This window comes from Carcharodon carcharias, chromosome 8, assembly GCF_017639515.1.
Source record: "Carcharodon carcharias isolate sCarCar2 chromosome 8, sCarCar2.pri, whole genome shotgun sequence".
NCBI lineage: Eukaryota > Metazoa > Chordata > Chondrichthyes > Lamniformes > Lamnidae > Carcharodon > Carcharodon carcharias.
The window spans coordinates 136,748,382-136,766,408 of NC_054474.1; the positions used below are offsets into that span (position 1 = coordinate 136,748,382).

The 18,027-nt window shown below is 41.8% G+C and overlaps 1 protein-coding gene across 1 annotated transcript in view; it reads right to left on the reverse strand.

The window, feature by feature from the left end:
* Nucleotides 1-1,352: 1,352 nt before the first annotated feature.
* The window catches only part of pappaa (pregnancy-associated plasma protein A, pappalysin 1a), a 310,054-nt gene continuing 293,379 nt past the window's right edge, over nucleotides 1,353-18,027 (reverse strand). The window contains exon 22 of the mRNA XM_041194444.1: nucleotides 1,353-1,466. Coding sequence (XP_041050378.1) covers nucleotides 1,353-1,466 — 114 coding nt within the window. The remainder of the gene's footprint in view (nucleotides 1,467-18,027) is intronic.

Here is an 18,027-nt window from a genome sequence, read left to right on the forward strand (position 1 = left end):
TGTTTTTTGTTTCGTCTCCTTGGTCCTATCGTTATCAGATTTTATCCACATAGGTGATACACTAAAGTTGCACTCGCTTACAATTCCACCCATATCTACTCATATAGTTTGAATACTTTGTGACAATAAAGTTTAATATAAATCTAATTAAAAGCATGCACACTGACACGCTCTCATGGATTACAGGATGGATACTGATGGAGGAGGCCAGTCAGCTCCCTACAATACCTCCATCCCTAGTTGCAGCATCCAGCAGTTTTTTAACAATTGTTTTAGCATTGGCAGTCGTGAAGTGTTTGTGTGCCAATTCCCAAAGCTCAGATCTCATGCATTTGGTGGCAACTCAGTGTAAAGCTGCCAGGTTGGCAAAGTCCAGCACCCAGCAGTTCTATTTGTTGGATGCCATCCTTGGCGAATCTGGAAGGTTTACCTGCTATTCCTTGGCTACGCGAGCCCTATGCTTTGTGAACTGGTCAGGGAAACACCACATTATCAATGATGTTAAAGCTTCAGGGCTCTCACCTCCCATCTCCTATCCTTACCCTGAAATTCATTTCCTGCAACAATCATCTTTTGTGTAAAATTAACTTCCTAACACCCAGTCCTAAGTTTGCCTTTCATTGATTCGAAACTCTGCTCATTTGAAATCATGTTTCATGGAAGAGGGTCTTTGGAATGATTGCATGTGGGTTGTTTTCCTTGAAATGTAGCAGATCCTTTTGGCTGGCACTGTTTTCAATGAAAATCTTAAGAGATGAAATCAAAGGGTTTTAAAATGAGGCTAAAGGTTTGCTTAAGGCAGACAGACTGAAGTTTGGGTTTGGTGTTAACCTGCTCTTACGTTGTAAGTAGGTCAGTTGTCCGGTAACAGCAGCAGCAGCCATGGTAACACAGCTGTTTCCTTTCAGAACTTTGTATTAATTTTTGCCTTCTATTTATTTGAGTTAATCCTTCTATGGACAATCATCTTTCTGCTTTATGTGGGTTGTTAAGTTTGTTTCACTTTCTCTGTCTAAAACTTCTCTATTTTTGGATTGGGTGGGATTGTATTTCAAACTGTACTTTTAAAAAATCTTTAAATACAGATCAGTTGGGGAGGGGGTGGGGTTAGATGCAGCCAGAAAAGGCTACTCAAGCAGGCATGAAACATGCTATTTTGGGGGCTTGTTCATTCAATGTGTCGTTTGTGTCTTTATTCTTTTCTCTCACTCCAGTCTTCAGACAAAAGGCAGACTAGCAGAATTGTGTGTGTGAGTATTATCTGGTCAGAGACATTTTCTCCTATAAGCAGCAAGGAATGTGTGGCTCTTCCAGTCTGCCTTCAGCTGTGTTCAGCTCCTGGCTCCTCGCGGCTAATGGTGGCTGTGGTAGAAGTTTTGTTGTCTCACTTTGCCGTGCTCCTGAGCTGCTGGGTCTCGGCAAGCACAATCTCCATGAAGTTCACAAGACATCGGAAAGGGTATGACCTGCAAGGCATAGGATTCCATTAGAGGCTTCTCGAGAGATGGTGTGCAACATGTGATGGACAGTTTAGATCATAAAATGATAAAATAGCATGTCTAGCTGCCAACACCATGTCCTTTGCTTCATCATTTATTCGGTCACAGGAAAATGTTCTTGCGCATTATAGATACGATGACACATTGCATCTTACTCCATTAGCGGGCACTGTCAGGTAGCACTCCGCCTTCACCTGGAGAATATCAATTTAAAAACAGAACTGAAGAAGTCACTCATGGGTTATGTGATGGTTGGGTCCCATGGTGTATTCTCTCTGCATTCATATGTCATCCATTACACATTGCCAGTCCGGTACACTGCACATGAGAATGTTTTATATAATAACCACACTTCAAAAGTACTTAATTGGCTGTAAAGTGCTTTGGGATGTCTTGAGGTTGTAAAAGGCACTATAGAAATAAAGTTTGTCTTTTCTTATGAAAGGAGAGCTTTTAAGTTAATGAAACAGTTATCTGTCTGCCTGACTTCAAGTTAATTTTTCAAAATTGTCTCAGCTTTTTCAAGTAAAAACATGGCTGAATTTGTTTTATTCTTTCATGGGATGTGGCAAGGCCAGCATTTGTTGCCCATCCTCAACTGCCCATTGAACTGAGTGACTTGCTAGACCATTTCAGAGGGCAGTTAAGCAAGAACTACATTGCTGGGGGTTTGGAGTCACATGTAGGCCAGCAGATTTCCTTCCCTAAAGGGCATTAGTGACCCAGATGGGTTTTTGCAGCAATCAATGATTATTTTATGGTGACCATGAAACTGAGACTAGCTTTCTTCCAGATTTATTAATTGAATTTAAAATCCACCAGCCACTGTAATGGGATTTGAACTCACATTGCCCAGAGCATAAGCCTGGGTCTCTAGATTACCGGTTCAGTAAGATTCCCACTATGCCATCATCTCCGCATCTTTTCCACAATGTTCCAAATAGTGGAAGCAGTAGTTGGGGCATGTCGAATAGTGAATGAACATGTGAGGAGGAGGTTGTCAAATAGAATTAATAAGGGAGTTCTTTGTATGTGGCTATGGATCAGTCACAGCATTTAAGAGTGAATCTACTGAACCACAGGAAAAAAAATACTTCTATCAAAAAAATGTTAAAAGCAGGTGTTGTTCAACTACATCCCCATGACAATGTAGGCCCAGACTTTATTCCATGTTTCGTCGTTAAGGATCTATAAAGTATTTAAAATTATTAACTTTAATACTTAATACTGATGTCTCCTTGTTCAGGACAAAAGAGTGAAGACTGAAATTTTGGCTTCCTGGTGGCTTATTGTACAATCCATGTTATAAGTCTTGTGTGGCACAAATGATTCCTGCCTGTAAACTTTATTTCTTGTTGTCACAAAGATTGCCAATGTTTCTGTGTCGAACTTTGCTATACTAAACCGGAACGTCAATATATCCCAATCAATTTTACCAAGTCCTCTGTCATGATGTGGCACAGACTCTGGCCATTAGGTGGCTCTATAGAGCAGGTCCCTTTCATCTCTGTACTCCGTGGCCAACTTTCCTATATATTTTTTAAGTTATACACATTGACTGACTGTGGGGAAATTCCATTTACGAGGAAGTAAATTTTTTCTGTTCATGTGGATATTTCTTTTCATGTGAATTTTCTTTTGGAAATTCCAATGTGCGTCAATACACTGTAGGAGTTATTTTCTGCTCCTGTTTAAAATTTATGGTTGGAAAACCATGGGGAAGTGCGTGCCTTAATTTTGAGATGTCCTGCCAGTGAGTAGGGCTCCCAGCCAGAAATGAAATGCCAGAAATTTACACGTTATGCATGCAACATCTAAATCTTTTGCACTTTCCTGTTGTTTAGTGTGGAAGATTTGTTCATATTTATCAATCTGGATAGTAAAAGATAAGACATCAGGGAGCAGCACTTCCAACCAGTGAAGTTCATGTATGACCACTTAGTGTGCTCGTGCTACGTTCTAGCATTCAATACTCTTATACTGATGTTAACCTATTTTAGATAAAACTGGATGGGATGAGTGGCAACCTCAACTATTCTTGTCCTGGGAGGGGAAAACAAAAGATGGAATGATTCCTAAAAAAAAAATTAAAATATATCGTTTTGACGTACAGAAAGATCCAGTTGCTTTTTTATTGACTCCCCACTCCCCTCAATCCTTATCAATAGCAAAGGTTTTAACAGCTTATTATGTTCAATGTAGAGAGGGATTTGTCCAATCTGGGCACTGAGGCATAAATGGCAATTAGGCAGAGTCAGCATGGCTTTGTGAAAGGGAAATCATGTTTAACCAATTTATTAGAGTTATTTGAAGGAGTCACATGCGCTGTGGTAAAGGGGAATCGATGGATATACTGTGCTTAGACTTCCAGAAGGTGCCACATTGAAGGAGAAAATATGCAGAAAATAAAAACTCATAGCATAGGGGGTAATATATTGGCATTGATAGAAGATTGGCTAGCTAACGGGAAACAGAGGGTAGCCATAAATGGATCTTTTTCTGGTTGGCAGGATGTAACAAGAGGTGTCCACAAGGATCGGTGCTGGGGCCTCAACTTTTTACAATTTATATAAATTACTTGGATGAAGGGACCGAAGGAATGTTTGCTAAATTTGTTGACAACACAAAGATAGGTAGGAAAGTAAGTTGTGAAGAGGACGTAAGGAGGCTACAAAGTGACATAGATAGGTTAAGTGAAGGGCAAAGACCTGGCAAATGGAGTACAATGTGGGAAAATGTGAAATTGTCCATTTTGGGAGGAAGAATAAAAAAGAAACATATTACCTAAATGGTGAGAGATTGCAGGGCTCTGTGATTCAGAGGGATCTGGATGCCCTCGTGCATGAATCACAAAAGGCTAGTATGCAGGTACAGCAAGCAATTAGGAAAGCTAATAGAATGTTATCATTTATTGTGAAGGAAATTGAATATAAAAGTAGGGAGGTTATGCTTCAGTTGCACAGGGCATTGATGAGACCACATCTGGAGTACTGTGTACAATATTGGTCTCCTTATTTAAGGAAAGATGTAAATGCATTAGAAGCAGTTCAGAGAAGGTTTACAAAGCTAATACCAAGAATTTTTAAGGCAGAACTAGATAGATTCTTGATTAACAAGGGGAGTGAAAGTAGACGGGAGGTTACAATCAAATCAGCCATGATCTTATTGAATGGCAGTGCAGGCTTGAAGGGTGGAGTGGCCTACTCCTGCTCTTAGTTTTGTGTGTTTTTTTGCATTTCTCTTTGCCTTGGGACATTTTACTAAATTCAAGATAGTATATGAATGCAAGCTATTCTTGTTATTGTCATTGTTAAGAGGAAAGCCTAGGAATGGTATTGAGATGGAGACAGTAACCTTTGTGCACTGGCTGCTCCATCTTGTTTTTTAATCTGGTTTTATAATTCCACCATGAAGGTCCATTGGGAGCTGGACACCCAGAGCCCTTACAAGTGAGGGAATCTGGTGCTGCAATTCAACTGGGGAACTGCTGTCAGTTTGTGAAGGGTCAGCCATTCCACTGGGACAATGAAGGCTGTGCCATTTATTTTCATAAGTGGAGCCAGTGGAAAGTAAACTGCATTTTTTTTAACCAAATGGGACCTTGGAACTAGTCACATTCAACAAGTCTCTTTCCTGCAATAATCAGGTAACTTTTGTCTAACTCAACAGATCTTATTCACCCTGGTCATTGAAGGACTGAAGGGTTTATGAAAGGTACCAGTACTTCCTTAGTTCCACCCTGTGCTGTTCAGCAGCCAGTGATACATGACAATGCAACCAGTGCAGTTGTGGAAACAAAATAAAGGTGACAAGGTCATTTAACATAAATATCACAGAGATCACTGGATGCCGATATTGTCTTCCCAATTCCTTGTCAATACTACAGATACCTGTTGTACCATATTTAAGTCTAGCACTCACAATAAATGCTCTTAAGTGCCCAAAACTGTGTTATATGTCAACTGTGTCAATGAACAAGTTTGAAGCAACTACTGTGTCCCAAGAGGTCAACAAGGCAGATAGTTTCTGGGTAAGAGTGCAACCAAAGTTCAATTAATCACATTTCTTGGCACAGTTGATAGCGTAATATTTGCTATTCAACAGGATTTATTTTGTTTAATTATATCCAGGTGATGGATATTGACCGGGGATTCACTTATGCTTTTATATAGTGGGAACAGATGGAAACTGTGGTGGCTAGGTTAGGAGGTGCATTTTTTTAATATGTATCTATGTAAATAAAACTTATAAAAATGTGTGGCAATTGACTCCAGTTCCATCCTTCATCACCTGGCTTTCTGGAGTAGAGCAATGAGTACCAAGCTAAGGGAGAAAGCTGAGCTAAAATGGCACCAAAAGTTATTTGGTCGACATTCTGTTTCAGAAACAACTATTATGTGAACTTGAAATAAGGAATTAAATTGTAATCACTGAATGTTTTGGAAACTGTTCCATATTACAATCTATTGTTCTATGCACTGTGCCAGAAGTGGAAAACAATTGATTTAAAAATCCAACCAGCTGAACATGGATGTTGCCTTTTGGCTTACCACACATGCCACAAGTGAAGTAGTCGAATTGAAAGCTCCCTTCTTCAAAAGCTGACACAGCTGGTTAGCCCTGTCTTTTACAGGGCCTACTTGTGTGGTTTGAAGCATCTATTCACAACCAAAACAGATTGAGAGCACTAGATGGCATAAACTCATTTGATCTCTGTCTAGCTCAATAGCTGGTGGATAGCTGCAATATTTTTGTACATTATTTGGTTTTCAAATGTGGCTTTATGTCAATAAAACATCCCAAATGAAAGCCCATGGCCAGAATTTCAAGGGTGTGGTTTATTCTTTGCACAAAACAATCCAAGATTTCTTTACCGCCAAACAATTGCATAAATTCATTTCGAGTGCAATGCTACACCTTTTTGTAGCTTTTTAGTATAAGGGCCACTTAACAAAAACTTTGGCTGCATTTACAATTTCACCATCACATTGATGTAATTTTGGCTGCAACTCAACACAGAAGTGATAGATAGCATCAATCAGGAGACTATCAAGTGCAGAAATGCCCTGAGGTGAGCCCTCCACCACAACACCATTTCACACAGGCTTAAATTCCCAAAGAAGAAAAATCCATCCTTAGAGCCATTGCCAAAGAAAACATGCTTTACAGTGAAATCTGGCTCCTGTAATGATATATGAGAAATACTGTAACATCTTATATCCTGTACAAGATACTAATTCCAGACCTCGACCGGTCACTGCCAGTCATTAAAATGATTTCCACTGTGTGCTACAGGTTATACACAACCTACCTGTGCTGCATTGGCATTTTTGGGGGGTTAATACAAGTTAAAGCTGTCTCAGCAATTAGCTTCAGTTTCAATTACTCACGTGCACTGCATAACTGTGACATCTCCATTTTCCATACCAACCAATTGATTCCATTGGTGGTCAGGGGGAGAAGTTTCTGGGTAGAAATTGTAGCATTATTTCAGGCATACAATTGGTGGAACCTTATGAAACCTGCCTAGATGGAGCTGGAAGTGATACCAGAAGGGAAAACTGGGCGATCTCACCAGAGGCAAATGAATGACTGAAGCAGCTATGTGCCCAGCAGCAGCAAATAACCTATTAGTAGCAATTAATTAGCCACTTGAGATTGGCGATCCTGACAAGATCCTACTGGCAGTGGCAGACAAGCCCCACGCTGTGGTTGAAGATGGCCTTCCGGTGGTAGGCCAGTGAGGCCTCCTCTATTTTTAATCCATCCACCCCCAGAGCCACTTCTGTCACAGGGCCACGGCTGCGACGTCGGGCTGCAAATAATGTCAATCATTTCATTTATCGTGCCTCCATCTTGAGGTGCCCTCACGTTCCCTTGCCTGTTGCAGCAGTGTCCACTTCTCCCACGGGTGAATGTCAACAGGGCTTTGCTGTAGGCCTCCCCATTAGGCCAGAAAGGCCACTGGAATACTGGTTTCTTTATTCATCACATCAAGAAAGTTCACGCAGGCAGGCAGCCGGACATCACCAGCATGGTAAGGACCTGCTTTTTGTCCCAATCTCAGAAAATCTTCAAAAGTGGTAAGATTCTGCTCAATGGGTACAAAAGCATGTCAGTATGAGTGGAACAGCCTGTGTTCAATCTGTTCAGGCACTGATTCCATGACCAAATTTGTGGGGCCCGCTTTTAAGCAGATGCCTAACATGGGTTAGGACCTTTTTCAGAAATTAGTTACCTCATTAACAGGCCAGACATTGGGTCGACCCCACTCAGGCTTCTTCAGTGGTCCCTGTGGCCGCCAATAAAAGTTATTTTTTCAGAGCTACTGCTCTGTGAAAAACCATTCGAGTACTTGCACAGACCACTGCTTAAACAAAAAATATACAGACCACTGCTTAAACAGACAATATACCTCAGGAAACAAAAAGGCTATTAGGCCCAAACTGTCCATTACTTTATGACCATTGAAATCAACTACACACTTTCTCCCTGTATCTCTCAATGTCTTCCCTCCAGAAAAACACCAAATTGCTTCTCAAACCTATACCTATGCCTTCAATTGCTTTTCCTGGTAACAAGTCTATCAACCTTTAGCTGGAAAGGGTCTTCCTGGCTTCCCTTCTTTTGTATTTTTTGGTTGTACCTTTGGTATTTAAAGCCAGTGAGCAATGTTTCTGGATCAACTTTGTTGATTCCTTTAATCTGGAGCCACTTCCTTGGCCTCTTCCTTGGGCCAGTGCCGATTGACAAACAGCTGGCTGCTCTTGCCAGCTCTGCGACAAGTAGAAGCTGCCATGTTGCCAGTTATACAACATCGCAATGAGAAGATAAATTAAGATGCAATCAGGAACTGAACCACCATCACTGTGACAGAAAAATGAAGTATGTCCTAAAGGTGCCCTCACTTCCTCCAACAATAGCTAAACTTGATTATATCTGCTCAACATTATATGGCTGAAAAATGTCAGTCCAACATCTATGCAAATTACAAAAGAATAAGGAAGCGCAAACATTCCTGGATTGAAATGCTGGTCTTGGTGACAGTGAAAGGTTGGGGGGGGGGGGGTGGTGGTAGTTTGTGGAGTGGATGGGGTAGTCTGGTGGTGGGCTGGGGTTGGGATTGGGGGCTAGTGGGCGGTGTGGCAGGGTGTGAAATACTCCAGCTGCCTGCACCACCTGGTCCCTTTGCGTCTAGTGCAATGCCATTTGCCCATAGTCTTCCTGTTACTCGAAGAGGCTGGTTGGGTCAGATAAAATTGAGTTTGTCTCTTTCTATTGTGCTTTACAAATGAATACTCGGCCGGGTACTGTTTGAGTTTTGTAAGTTTGGATTGTGGAGCAGCATTTCATATTGCTAGCGCAGGATGATATTTATTATTTAATACAGTGAGCCTATCTGAAATTGATGGCTTCATTCCGTGTTGTGTGTTTGTTTGAAACAGCTGTAGCTGGGATTCTTACAGCTGGAATCAGTCCTTGATTTCCAGTCCTCAAAGAGCTTTTACAATTTTACCCAAGTTTTCTCACAATAAAGTACAGTCTTGAAGAACATTTGCACATGGCAGACTTGAAGGCAATTACTATTTGCAGGGTTATTAGACTCAGTGCCACAAAATCAGAACCGTTTTTAAGTTAGGGGCTCATTGCAGTATTTTTGTCATGGGCCTTTAATTTAGTTTTGTGTGCTAATTGCCATCAACAACATGTTGACATTATAAAGCGTGAGCTCAGGCAATCTTTGCCATACGCTGGGAATCCCATGGAACTGTCAAAATGCGATCCAAGTTGCCTAAGAAAACTGGTAAGGCCAATAATGGTTTGTAAGAGTAACTTTACAAATGCAGCACAGTTAACATAATACTCTCACTGAGAACAGTTTTCTCTTGCTTTCCCAGGCAAGACTGGAGGGAGCAGATGTCAAATTCTAAGACTAGAAATCTCAATCTGTGGGTGTACCTACACTATATGGGACTGCAGCGGTTCAAGAAGGTGGCTCACCACCACCTTCTCAAGGGCAATTGGGGATGGGCAGTAAAAATGCTGGCCCAGCCAGTGATGCCCATGTCCTGTGAAAGATTTAAACAGAATCAATCCACAGTTGGAATAGTGCTAAGGTTTCAAGAGTATCCTTGGCCAGACAATATTTCAAATATCAAAACAGTGCACAATACTAACATTACTGTCTTGTATTTTCTTTTGGTTTTCTAATCATTTGTATTTGTTTTACCCTTGAATGCATAGAATGTGATTGGCTTGGAGGGTTATATTGGTAAATTCCCATCTTAAGCGCTCCTGCCATTAGTTGTTGCCACACCAAGTTCTGCATTCAAGCATTACAGAAGGAAATATAACCTTAGTGTGAGGAAATCAAGTTAACATTTCTGGATATATGAAAAGAGAGGAGAGGTGCTTCAGTTCCAGCTACATCTTTTAATTTCACTGTATTCCATTGTCACTCAGGCTCATTCAGCCACTATGCCCAGTGATGTCGTTTGCAAACAAAAATATTTGAGATCATAAGGGTCATATTGTACAGAAAGAGGCCATACAGCCTATCATGCCTGTACTAGCTCTTTGAAAGAAATATCCATTGAGTCCCAGTCCCCTACTCTTCCACCATAGCTCTGGCACTTTTTCCGGTTCAAGTCCATGTCCAATCCCCTCTGAAAGTTAGTATTGAACTTACCTTCCTGTATTTTTTGGCAATTTATACTGAATTGTTTGAAATATTTATGAATGGTAGAGCTCATTACCATATGGAGTGATTGAGGTGAATAATAACATAGATGCATTTACGGCAAAGCTAGGTAAGAACATGAGGGAGAAAAGAATAGAAGGATATGTTGATGGTGTATAATCAAGTAAGCAGAGTGGAAGAAGGCCGAAGTGGAACATGAACACTGAACAACCTGGGCCTGTGCTTATAAATCAATGTATTTTTCCTTAAATGGTGCTAATGGGCATATAGTTGGGAAGAGATATGAAACTGGAAAAAAGAACCATACAAGCAACGCAGTCACTGAAGTGCATCAGGTTAACAATAAAAGGGTTGAATACCCTACAGGCGATTTTCTTTTTGTGTACAAGTGTAGAATGGGAGTTCTATAATAATAGTTTGATTTGCTCAAAGGCCCAGCCTGAATAACTCCTCTGAACCATTTCCCACTAGCTCAGTCATCACTTCTTTCTGTCATTCGAAACTTTTAGTTTAAACAATCTGCAGAAGTAAAGTGAAAGGTGTTGAAGTTCATCAGGATCATTTGATCCTTCTGCAGGTTCACCAAAAGAATCCTCTTTACATCCGCTAGGTCAGAACGATTCACACTTTTTATCTAAATTGGCTGCTTAGGTGCCACATGGGCCAATGTTCATATTAACTGGCATTTATCTCATATGCCAAACCTAACCAAGCTGTGCATGGTGTTCTGATTGAGGATTTGCCTACCAATGCGATTATAGCACTGAGAATAGTCCTTGCTCAAGCTCCAAGCAAAAGAAATTCAAACCTACAGAGCGAAAACCTTAAGTACAAATAGAATTGAAATACAGTTGTACAGGGTTTTGGCGAGGCCATATCTGGAATACTGCATGCAGTTTGGGTCTCCATGTTTAACCAAGGATACAGTTGCATTGGAGGCGGTACAGTGAAGGTTCTCTAAATTGGTCCCTGGGATGAGGGGGTTGACCTATGATGAAAGACTAAGTAAATTGGGCATATATCCTGTGGAGTTTAGATGAATGAGAAGTGATCTCATTGAAGCCTACAAAATTCTGAGCGGGTTTGATATGCTAGGCGCTGAGAGATTGTTTCCGCCGGTCGGGAGTCTAAAACATGGGGGCATAGTCTCAGGATAAGGGGCCAATTATTTAGGACTGTGGTGAGGAGAAATTACTTCTCTACCCCAGAGGGTTATGGATGCTTTTCTATTGAGAACATTGAAGTCTGGGAAAGACAGATTTTTGGTCTGTCAGGGAATTAAGGGATATAGGGAGCAGGCGGGAAAATGCCCTAGAGCAGCCATGATTGTGTTGAATGGTGGAGCAGGCTCAATGGGCCATACGGTCTACTTCTGCTCCTATTTCTTGTGTTCTTGTCATCCTGAATTGCCTCAGTTTCAAGGGTTCAATTGTCAGGGCTCAAGTGTGATATGGTGCACGAGATGTGGTTTGGACAATGTTGCTCTAGACTGTCAAGTTTATCACCTTGCAGTGGTTATATTGTCTCTTTTTAAAACAAAAAAACAAGGATGTGGGAAGTCAGAAATAGCCGAGGAAAATGCTGGCAAAGAACAATGGGTCAGTCAGTGTCTGAGATGGAAAAAGCAATAGTCATGATAGCTAACCGAACTTTACTCCCCCAGGTAGCCAGTTGGGCTCCAGTGCATTCATCTTAAATTAAAGTTAGTACTCGGTCATTGTAACTGACTGAATTTTAAGTCCATCAATTTTAATCTGCTATATTCTCCTAATGGCAATAAGGAAAAAGGAACAATCTGTACTTTGAACAATACCAATGCCATTCTTGAGTTCATTGTTTATAGCAATAAACAAATGCTACCATGAATGACAACAAATTCATAGGTGGCAATACTGAATTAAATTGATCTTTTCTTTAGGGCAGTTCTCACAAGGAATCATCTCTTGAATCATTTGCTTGAAACTGTAGAAAGGCATGCAGTCTGCCTTTAAAAACCGCCTGGCCCCCATTTTGTTAGCTGGCATGCTCAGCCCTGACTTTGGGGTGGGATCAGGTTAAGCACTTGAATTTTCTTTAATTTACAAAACTAAAGCAGTGTGGAGTGTTAACCAAATTACTGACTGAAAAGGCTTATTGTTGTAAAAGAAATGTTGCTTTTTAAAAATTGCAAAAGGTCTGAAAGATTTCTTTAAAAATAAAGTGCTTTTATTGCGTTACTGTACTCTTGATCATTCTTTGGTCTGCATGGTCTGACCCCCACTGAGAATTGGTATGTTCCATATTTTTCTGGCATATTTTAAACTACGGCCCCTTAAAGACTTTGCTTCCCTTCTGTGAGGAATCCAATACTCTGAGCTCATAAGCTCTGCTTCAGTCCAAAGAGTTCAAAAGGCTCTGATGTTTGTTAGGCCCCACTACCCTTTCACCGTGGCCCCAACTCACAGGAGACCTTGTCTCAGATTGTTCAACTTTTACTTCTGGCTAACATTAAAACGAAAAAACAACTGGGAGATTACAGTCAGTGAAAAGCTGGGGCAGGAAGGGAATTAAACGAAGATGAAGGTGGTATCTAATCAGCAATGGCTGGTGTCTGAGTCTGCCTTTTCTTACCTACAGCACTTGTGCAAGTGAACCCATGGGTTTTGTAGGTCAGTCAATTTCCCCACTTCAATTTTATGTTTTGGTAACATATTTAAAACACTTGCACAGGTATTTTCTTTGAGATTTCTGCAGTGTAATATGTAAGTTGTAAATGCATCCTAAGCGCTAGTTCTTTTCTGAACATATAACATTAAAATGGCAGTTTGCATGCCAAGGCCAAGATTATAATAAAATCAATATTTTTTGGTGAGGCCTTAAAAGACTCGCCACTAAGCTGCCCCAGTCAGTCTGTCTATGTAGTGTTGTATGTGTAATACTGTTGAATAACAAGCATGTCAAATAAAGAATTGGCTCTGAAGTGTACTTCACCGTGGGTAATGCAAAAGTAAATGGTTTATTTTCTTAGTTTTCAATCACTCGGTACCAGTGTTAAAAAAGAGTTAAAGGAAGTACAAAGTACAAAGTAAAAATAGCAGTTTTAAGAGTAGTGTTCATGCTGATATGCCTCTATTTGTCTGTGCACGATTGTGAGATACAGTTGCCGATTCATTTTTGATAAGTCAGGAATAAGTGGTGGGGGTGGTGTGACAGGGAAGGGTGGTTCATGTAGTCACTTGCTTAAAAGAACTGAAAATATGGAACTGCAACTGTGTGCCCTCAAAGAGAGAATTAGGAAGAAGTATGTGTTAAGCCCGATCTGACCCCATCTGCTTTCTCAGATGGATTTAAACTTTACATGCCAAACAGCGAAAGCAGCATGTGATAGGTCCCCTAACAAACAGATCAGGTCTAAACTCTGCAGTCCTGTCATGAATGGTGGTTGACAATTAAACAACTAACAGGAGGAGGAGACTCCGCAAATATCCCCATCCTCAATGATGGGGGAGCCTAACGCATCAGTGCAAAAGATAAGGCTGAAGCATTTGCAACAATCTTCAGCCAGAAGTGCCGAATGTATGATCCATCTTGGCTTCTTCCAGAGGTTCCCAGCATCACAGATGCCAGCCTTCAGCCAATTCGATTCACTCCACGTGATATCAAGAAACAGCTGAAGGCACTGGATCCTGCATAGGCTATGGGCCCTGACAACATTCCAGCAATGGTACTGAAGAATTATGGTTCAGAACTAGCTGTGCCCTTAGCCAAGCTGTCTCAGTACTGTCCCAGTACAGCAACAACACTGGCATATACCTGACAATGTGGAAAACTGCCCAGGTATGTCCTATACACAAAAAGCAGGACAAATCCGACCTGGTCAATTATCGCCCCATCAATCTACTCTCTATCATCAACAAAGAAATGGAAAGTGTCGTTGACAGTGCTATCAAGTGGCATTTAACCTGCTCACCAATGTTCATTTTGGATCCCGCGAGGGCCACTCAGCTCCTGACCTCATTACAGCCTTTGTCCAAACATGGACAAAAGTGCTGAACTCCAGAGGTGAGGTGAAAGTAACTGCCCTTGACATCAAGACAGCATTTGACTGAGTGTGGCATCAGGGAGCCCTAGCAAAACTGGAGTCAATGGGAATCAGGGGAAAACTCTCCACTGGTTGGAGTCATACATAGCACAAAGGAAAATGGTTGTGGTTGTTGGAGGTCAATCATCTGAGTCCCAGCACATCACTTCAGGAGTTCCTCAGGGTAGTGGCCTAGGTCCAATCAACTTTAGTTGCTTCATCGATGACCTTCCCTCCATCATAAGGTCAGAAATGGGGATGTTCGCTGATGATTGCACAATGTTCAACGTCATTTGCAATTCCTCAGATATTGAAGTGATCCGTGCCCATATGCAGCAAGACCTGGACAACTTTCAGGCTTGGGCTGATAAGGGGCAAGTAACTTTTGTGCCATTCAAGTGCCAGACAATGACCATCTCCAATCATCTCTCCTTGACATTCAAAGGCATTACCATCGCTGAATCTCCCACTATTAATGCCCTGGATGCTACCACTGACTAGAAACTAAATTGGACCAGCCAAATAAATACTGTGGCTACTAGAGCAGGTCAGGGGCTGGCAATTCTGCAGTGAGTAACTTACCTGCTGACTTCCCAAACCATGTCCAACATCTACAAGGCACAAGTCAGGAATGTGATGGAATACTCCCCACTTGCCTGGATGAGGGCAGTTCCAACAACACTCAAGAAGCTTGACACCATCCAGGACAAAGCAGCCCACTTGATTGGCACCCCATCCAACACCTTCAACTTTCACTCCCACCACCAATGCACAGTAGCAGCAATGTGTACCATTTACAAGATGCACTGCAGCTACTCATCAAGACTCCTTCAACAGCACCTCCCAAGCCCACGACCATTACCATATAGAAGGACAAGTGCAGCAGATCCATGGGAACACACCACCTGGAAGTTCGCCTCTAAGCCACTCAACATCCTGACTTGGTAATATATCACAATTCCTTCACTGTCACTGGGTCAAAATCCTGGAATTCCCTCCCTAACAGCACTGTGGGTGTACCTACACCACATGGACTGCAGCAGTTCAAGAAGGCAGCTCATCACCACCTTCGCAAGGGCAATTAGGGATGGGCAATAAATGCTGGCCAAACCAGCGACGCCCACATCCCATGAATGAACTTTTACAAACATTCCATTAAAAATATCAACATTATTTAATGAATAGTTGGGGAGCTTGCCTCAGTGTCCTAACCAGCATTTAGCCCCCAAACAAAAACAGGTTTTCTAGCCATTTACTTCTTTGCTATTTGTAGGACCTTTCTGCGCATAAATTGGCTGCTGTGCTTCCAACAGCCACTTATAAGCTACCTTTTGTTTCTTTAATGAGGGATTGTAAAGTTGCTCAGTTTCTTCTCATTTCCACCATTGTTTCTGGCTGACTGGACTCTGCCAGCAAGGTGTTCACTACCAGCAGCACGACAGGCAACCCCCATTGGCTAGACAGAGGACCATGTCCTATTTTTCTCCCAGCTGTGAGTTTGTCAGCCTTGATATTAGCATCTCCCTGCTTAGCACAGGAACTGATTGCAGCGAAGGGCTATTTGCTTTTGCTCCAATGGGCAGCACCTCTATACTTGAAATCTATATGCTATGTAGCATTTTTCCCTTTACCAATGCTTCTCGGGAGGTGAGTGATTAAAGTTGGCTGCTGCCAGTGACTACAACACAACTCTATAAAGTTGCAGACTGCAAGGCTGCCAAGATCATTTCAACAAAACATTTTTTTTGCTGAAGGTTTTAAGAGGACAAAGTTCATGTGGAAGCATCAAAATGATGGTCTGACTTTTCAGACACTTTTAAACAACTTTTCTGAAAACAGTTTCAGAAGTGATAGATGTCGTTCATCTGGGCCACGAAGAGAAATCATGGGCCCCAAAGCTTCTCCTGTTTCTGGGCCCCCTATCCCCTCTCTGCCCTTTAACCCTTCCCCTCAATCATGCATGCTATTTCTTCCCCTTTCAAGATTCACCAATCAATTCAGCAAACAATTGCAGTGAGGTCCTAGTAAAATGATAACTCCCAGCGTTGGCATCTGGTTACAAATATTATCTGATATATATGCAGCATGGGTCATTAATATTAAGAGCAGCAATGGTATAATACCTTGTTAGTTTGTGTGTGCCCTATAGTTGATCCCACCGTGACTATTAAACAAACCAGAGAGTACAATTTTTTGTTTAACAGCATTGTGCCATATTGTTAATTTGACAGGAAAATATCCAATTAGTTACTTATTACACTGTGCAGGCGACAACACTGATTTCGGTGACTGCCTCATTGACATGTCCTGTACATTGCACCATATATACAGTGACAGCAAATTCAGATTTGGGGGAAAGATACTTGTAACCCAGAATACAGGAAAACCTTGCAGTTTTGTTTTATATATTTCACCTACCTGTTCTGTACAGAAAAGAAAGACTGTCTCCATGCTGCAACTCATATTGTTACATTGTTGAGAGTTGTGGAAGGGAAAGAGGGAGGGAGGGAGGGGAGAAGGAGATGGGAAGGTCCCATTTATTTGCTGCAGCCTAAACTCCTTCCTCCCTTCTTCCCTGGAGACACAGATACAGCACTTCACTCACCTTGCTCAAGATAACTCAGTATCAGTAGCAACAAAGTTCCAGTTCCCTGGGAGCGGCTCGTGCTGTGGCCATGAACGACTGCCAGGTTCGGCCTGGCACGAGGTTGAGTGACAGCTCCCCTGGGCCTACTCCGGCCTCATTACCGGTGGAGACCTCCTCCTGTTCTTCCATTTTCTGTTTTTTCTCCTTAGCCTCCGAAGATATTATCACAGTGCAGAGTAATTGTTCTAGTTCCTCCAATCACAGGTTGGAGAATGTCTATTCTCAGGTTTCCTCTCTCCCACCCTTGCTGTTCCTCCAATCATAGATTCTGTCTCTGGGGGAGCCAATCATAGATTCCGTCTCTGGTGGGGCGGTAAATTTGGAGAAAGGGAACCTGTGATTGGAGGAGTTGGAGCAATGGCTAACTTGAGCGCTGAATGCACAGTCTTGTCTTGTCTCATCAGGCTTCCCAATAGATTGCATTCAACAGATCTTAACAACTTCAAGGGATGGTAACATGAGAGCTTCGAAAGAAAGGCCTCAGTAGCACAATTGCATCTGCAGATCTGTTCATACATTATAGCTTGTTCATTTCTTTTCCATACATAAAATGAAGTGCATTGCTAGACAGCTTTTACATGACAGTCAAACACAGCACCTGAACGGAAATGCAGGAACAGCTTATGGTATGGTGGAGTCTCTGAGCTTCATTTCCCTCCACCTGAGGCTACAATTGCTCACAGCCTTCAGACGAAACAAATAATCACAATAATAATCCAGGCGGTAGAAGTTTTTTGACAACTTACCTATTTGCCTGTTCAGCTTTGTAATTACAATATTTCACAGCATTGTCCTTTTCTAAGAGGGGTTCTAGGAACTGTTCTCGGTATAAAGGGTGAGAGAAGTGTTTACAGTGTTTGGAGAGAGTTGGGTTGAGTCGCCCATTATGCACCCCTCTTCCTATTCAGTCTTACTTACTCAGTAGAAGTTAATACGAGGCGTATAGTATAATGGGAAACTAAATCAACCCCTCCTGTTTTACGGCTCTGAATGAATCCACTCGCACCTCCATGTATGTCCAAAGTGAGCTTAGCTAGGTTCAGGATGCAGTTTTACTTTGATAAAGGGGAATAAACCTGTCCCTCAGATTAAGCGGGATCCCAGTGACCAGCGTTCTGTA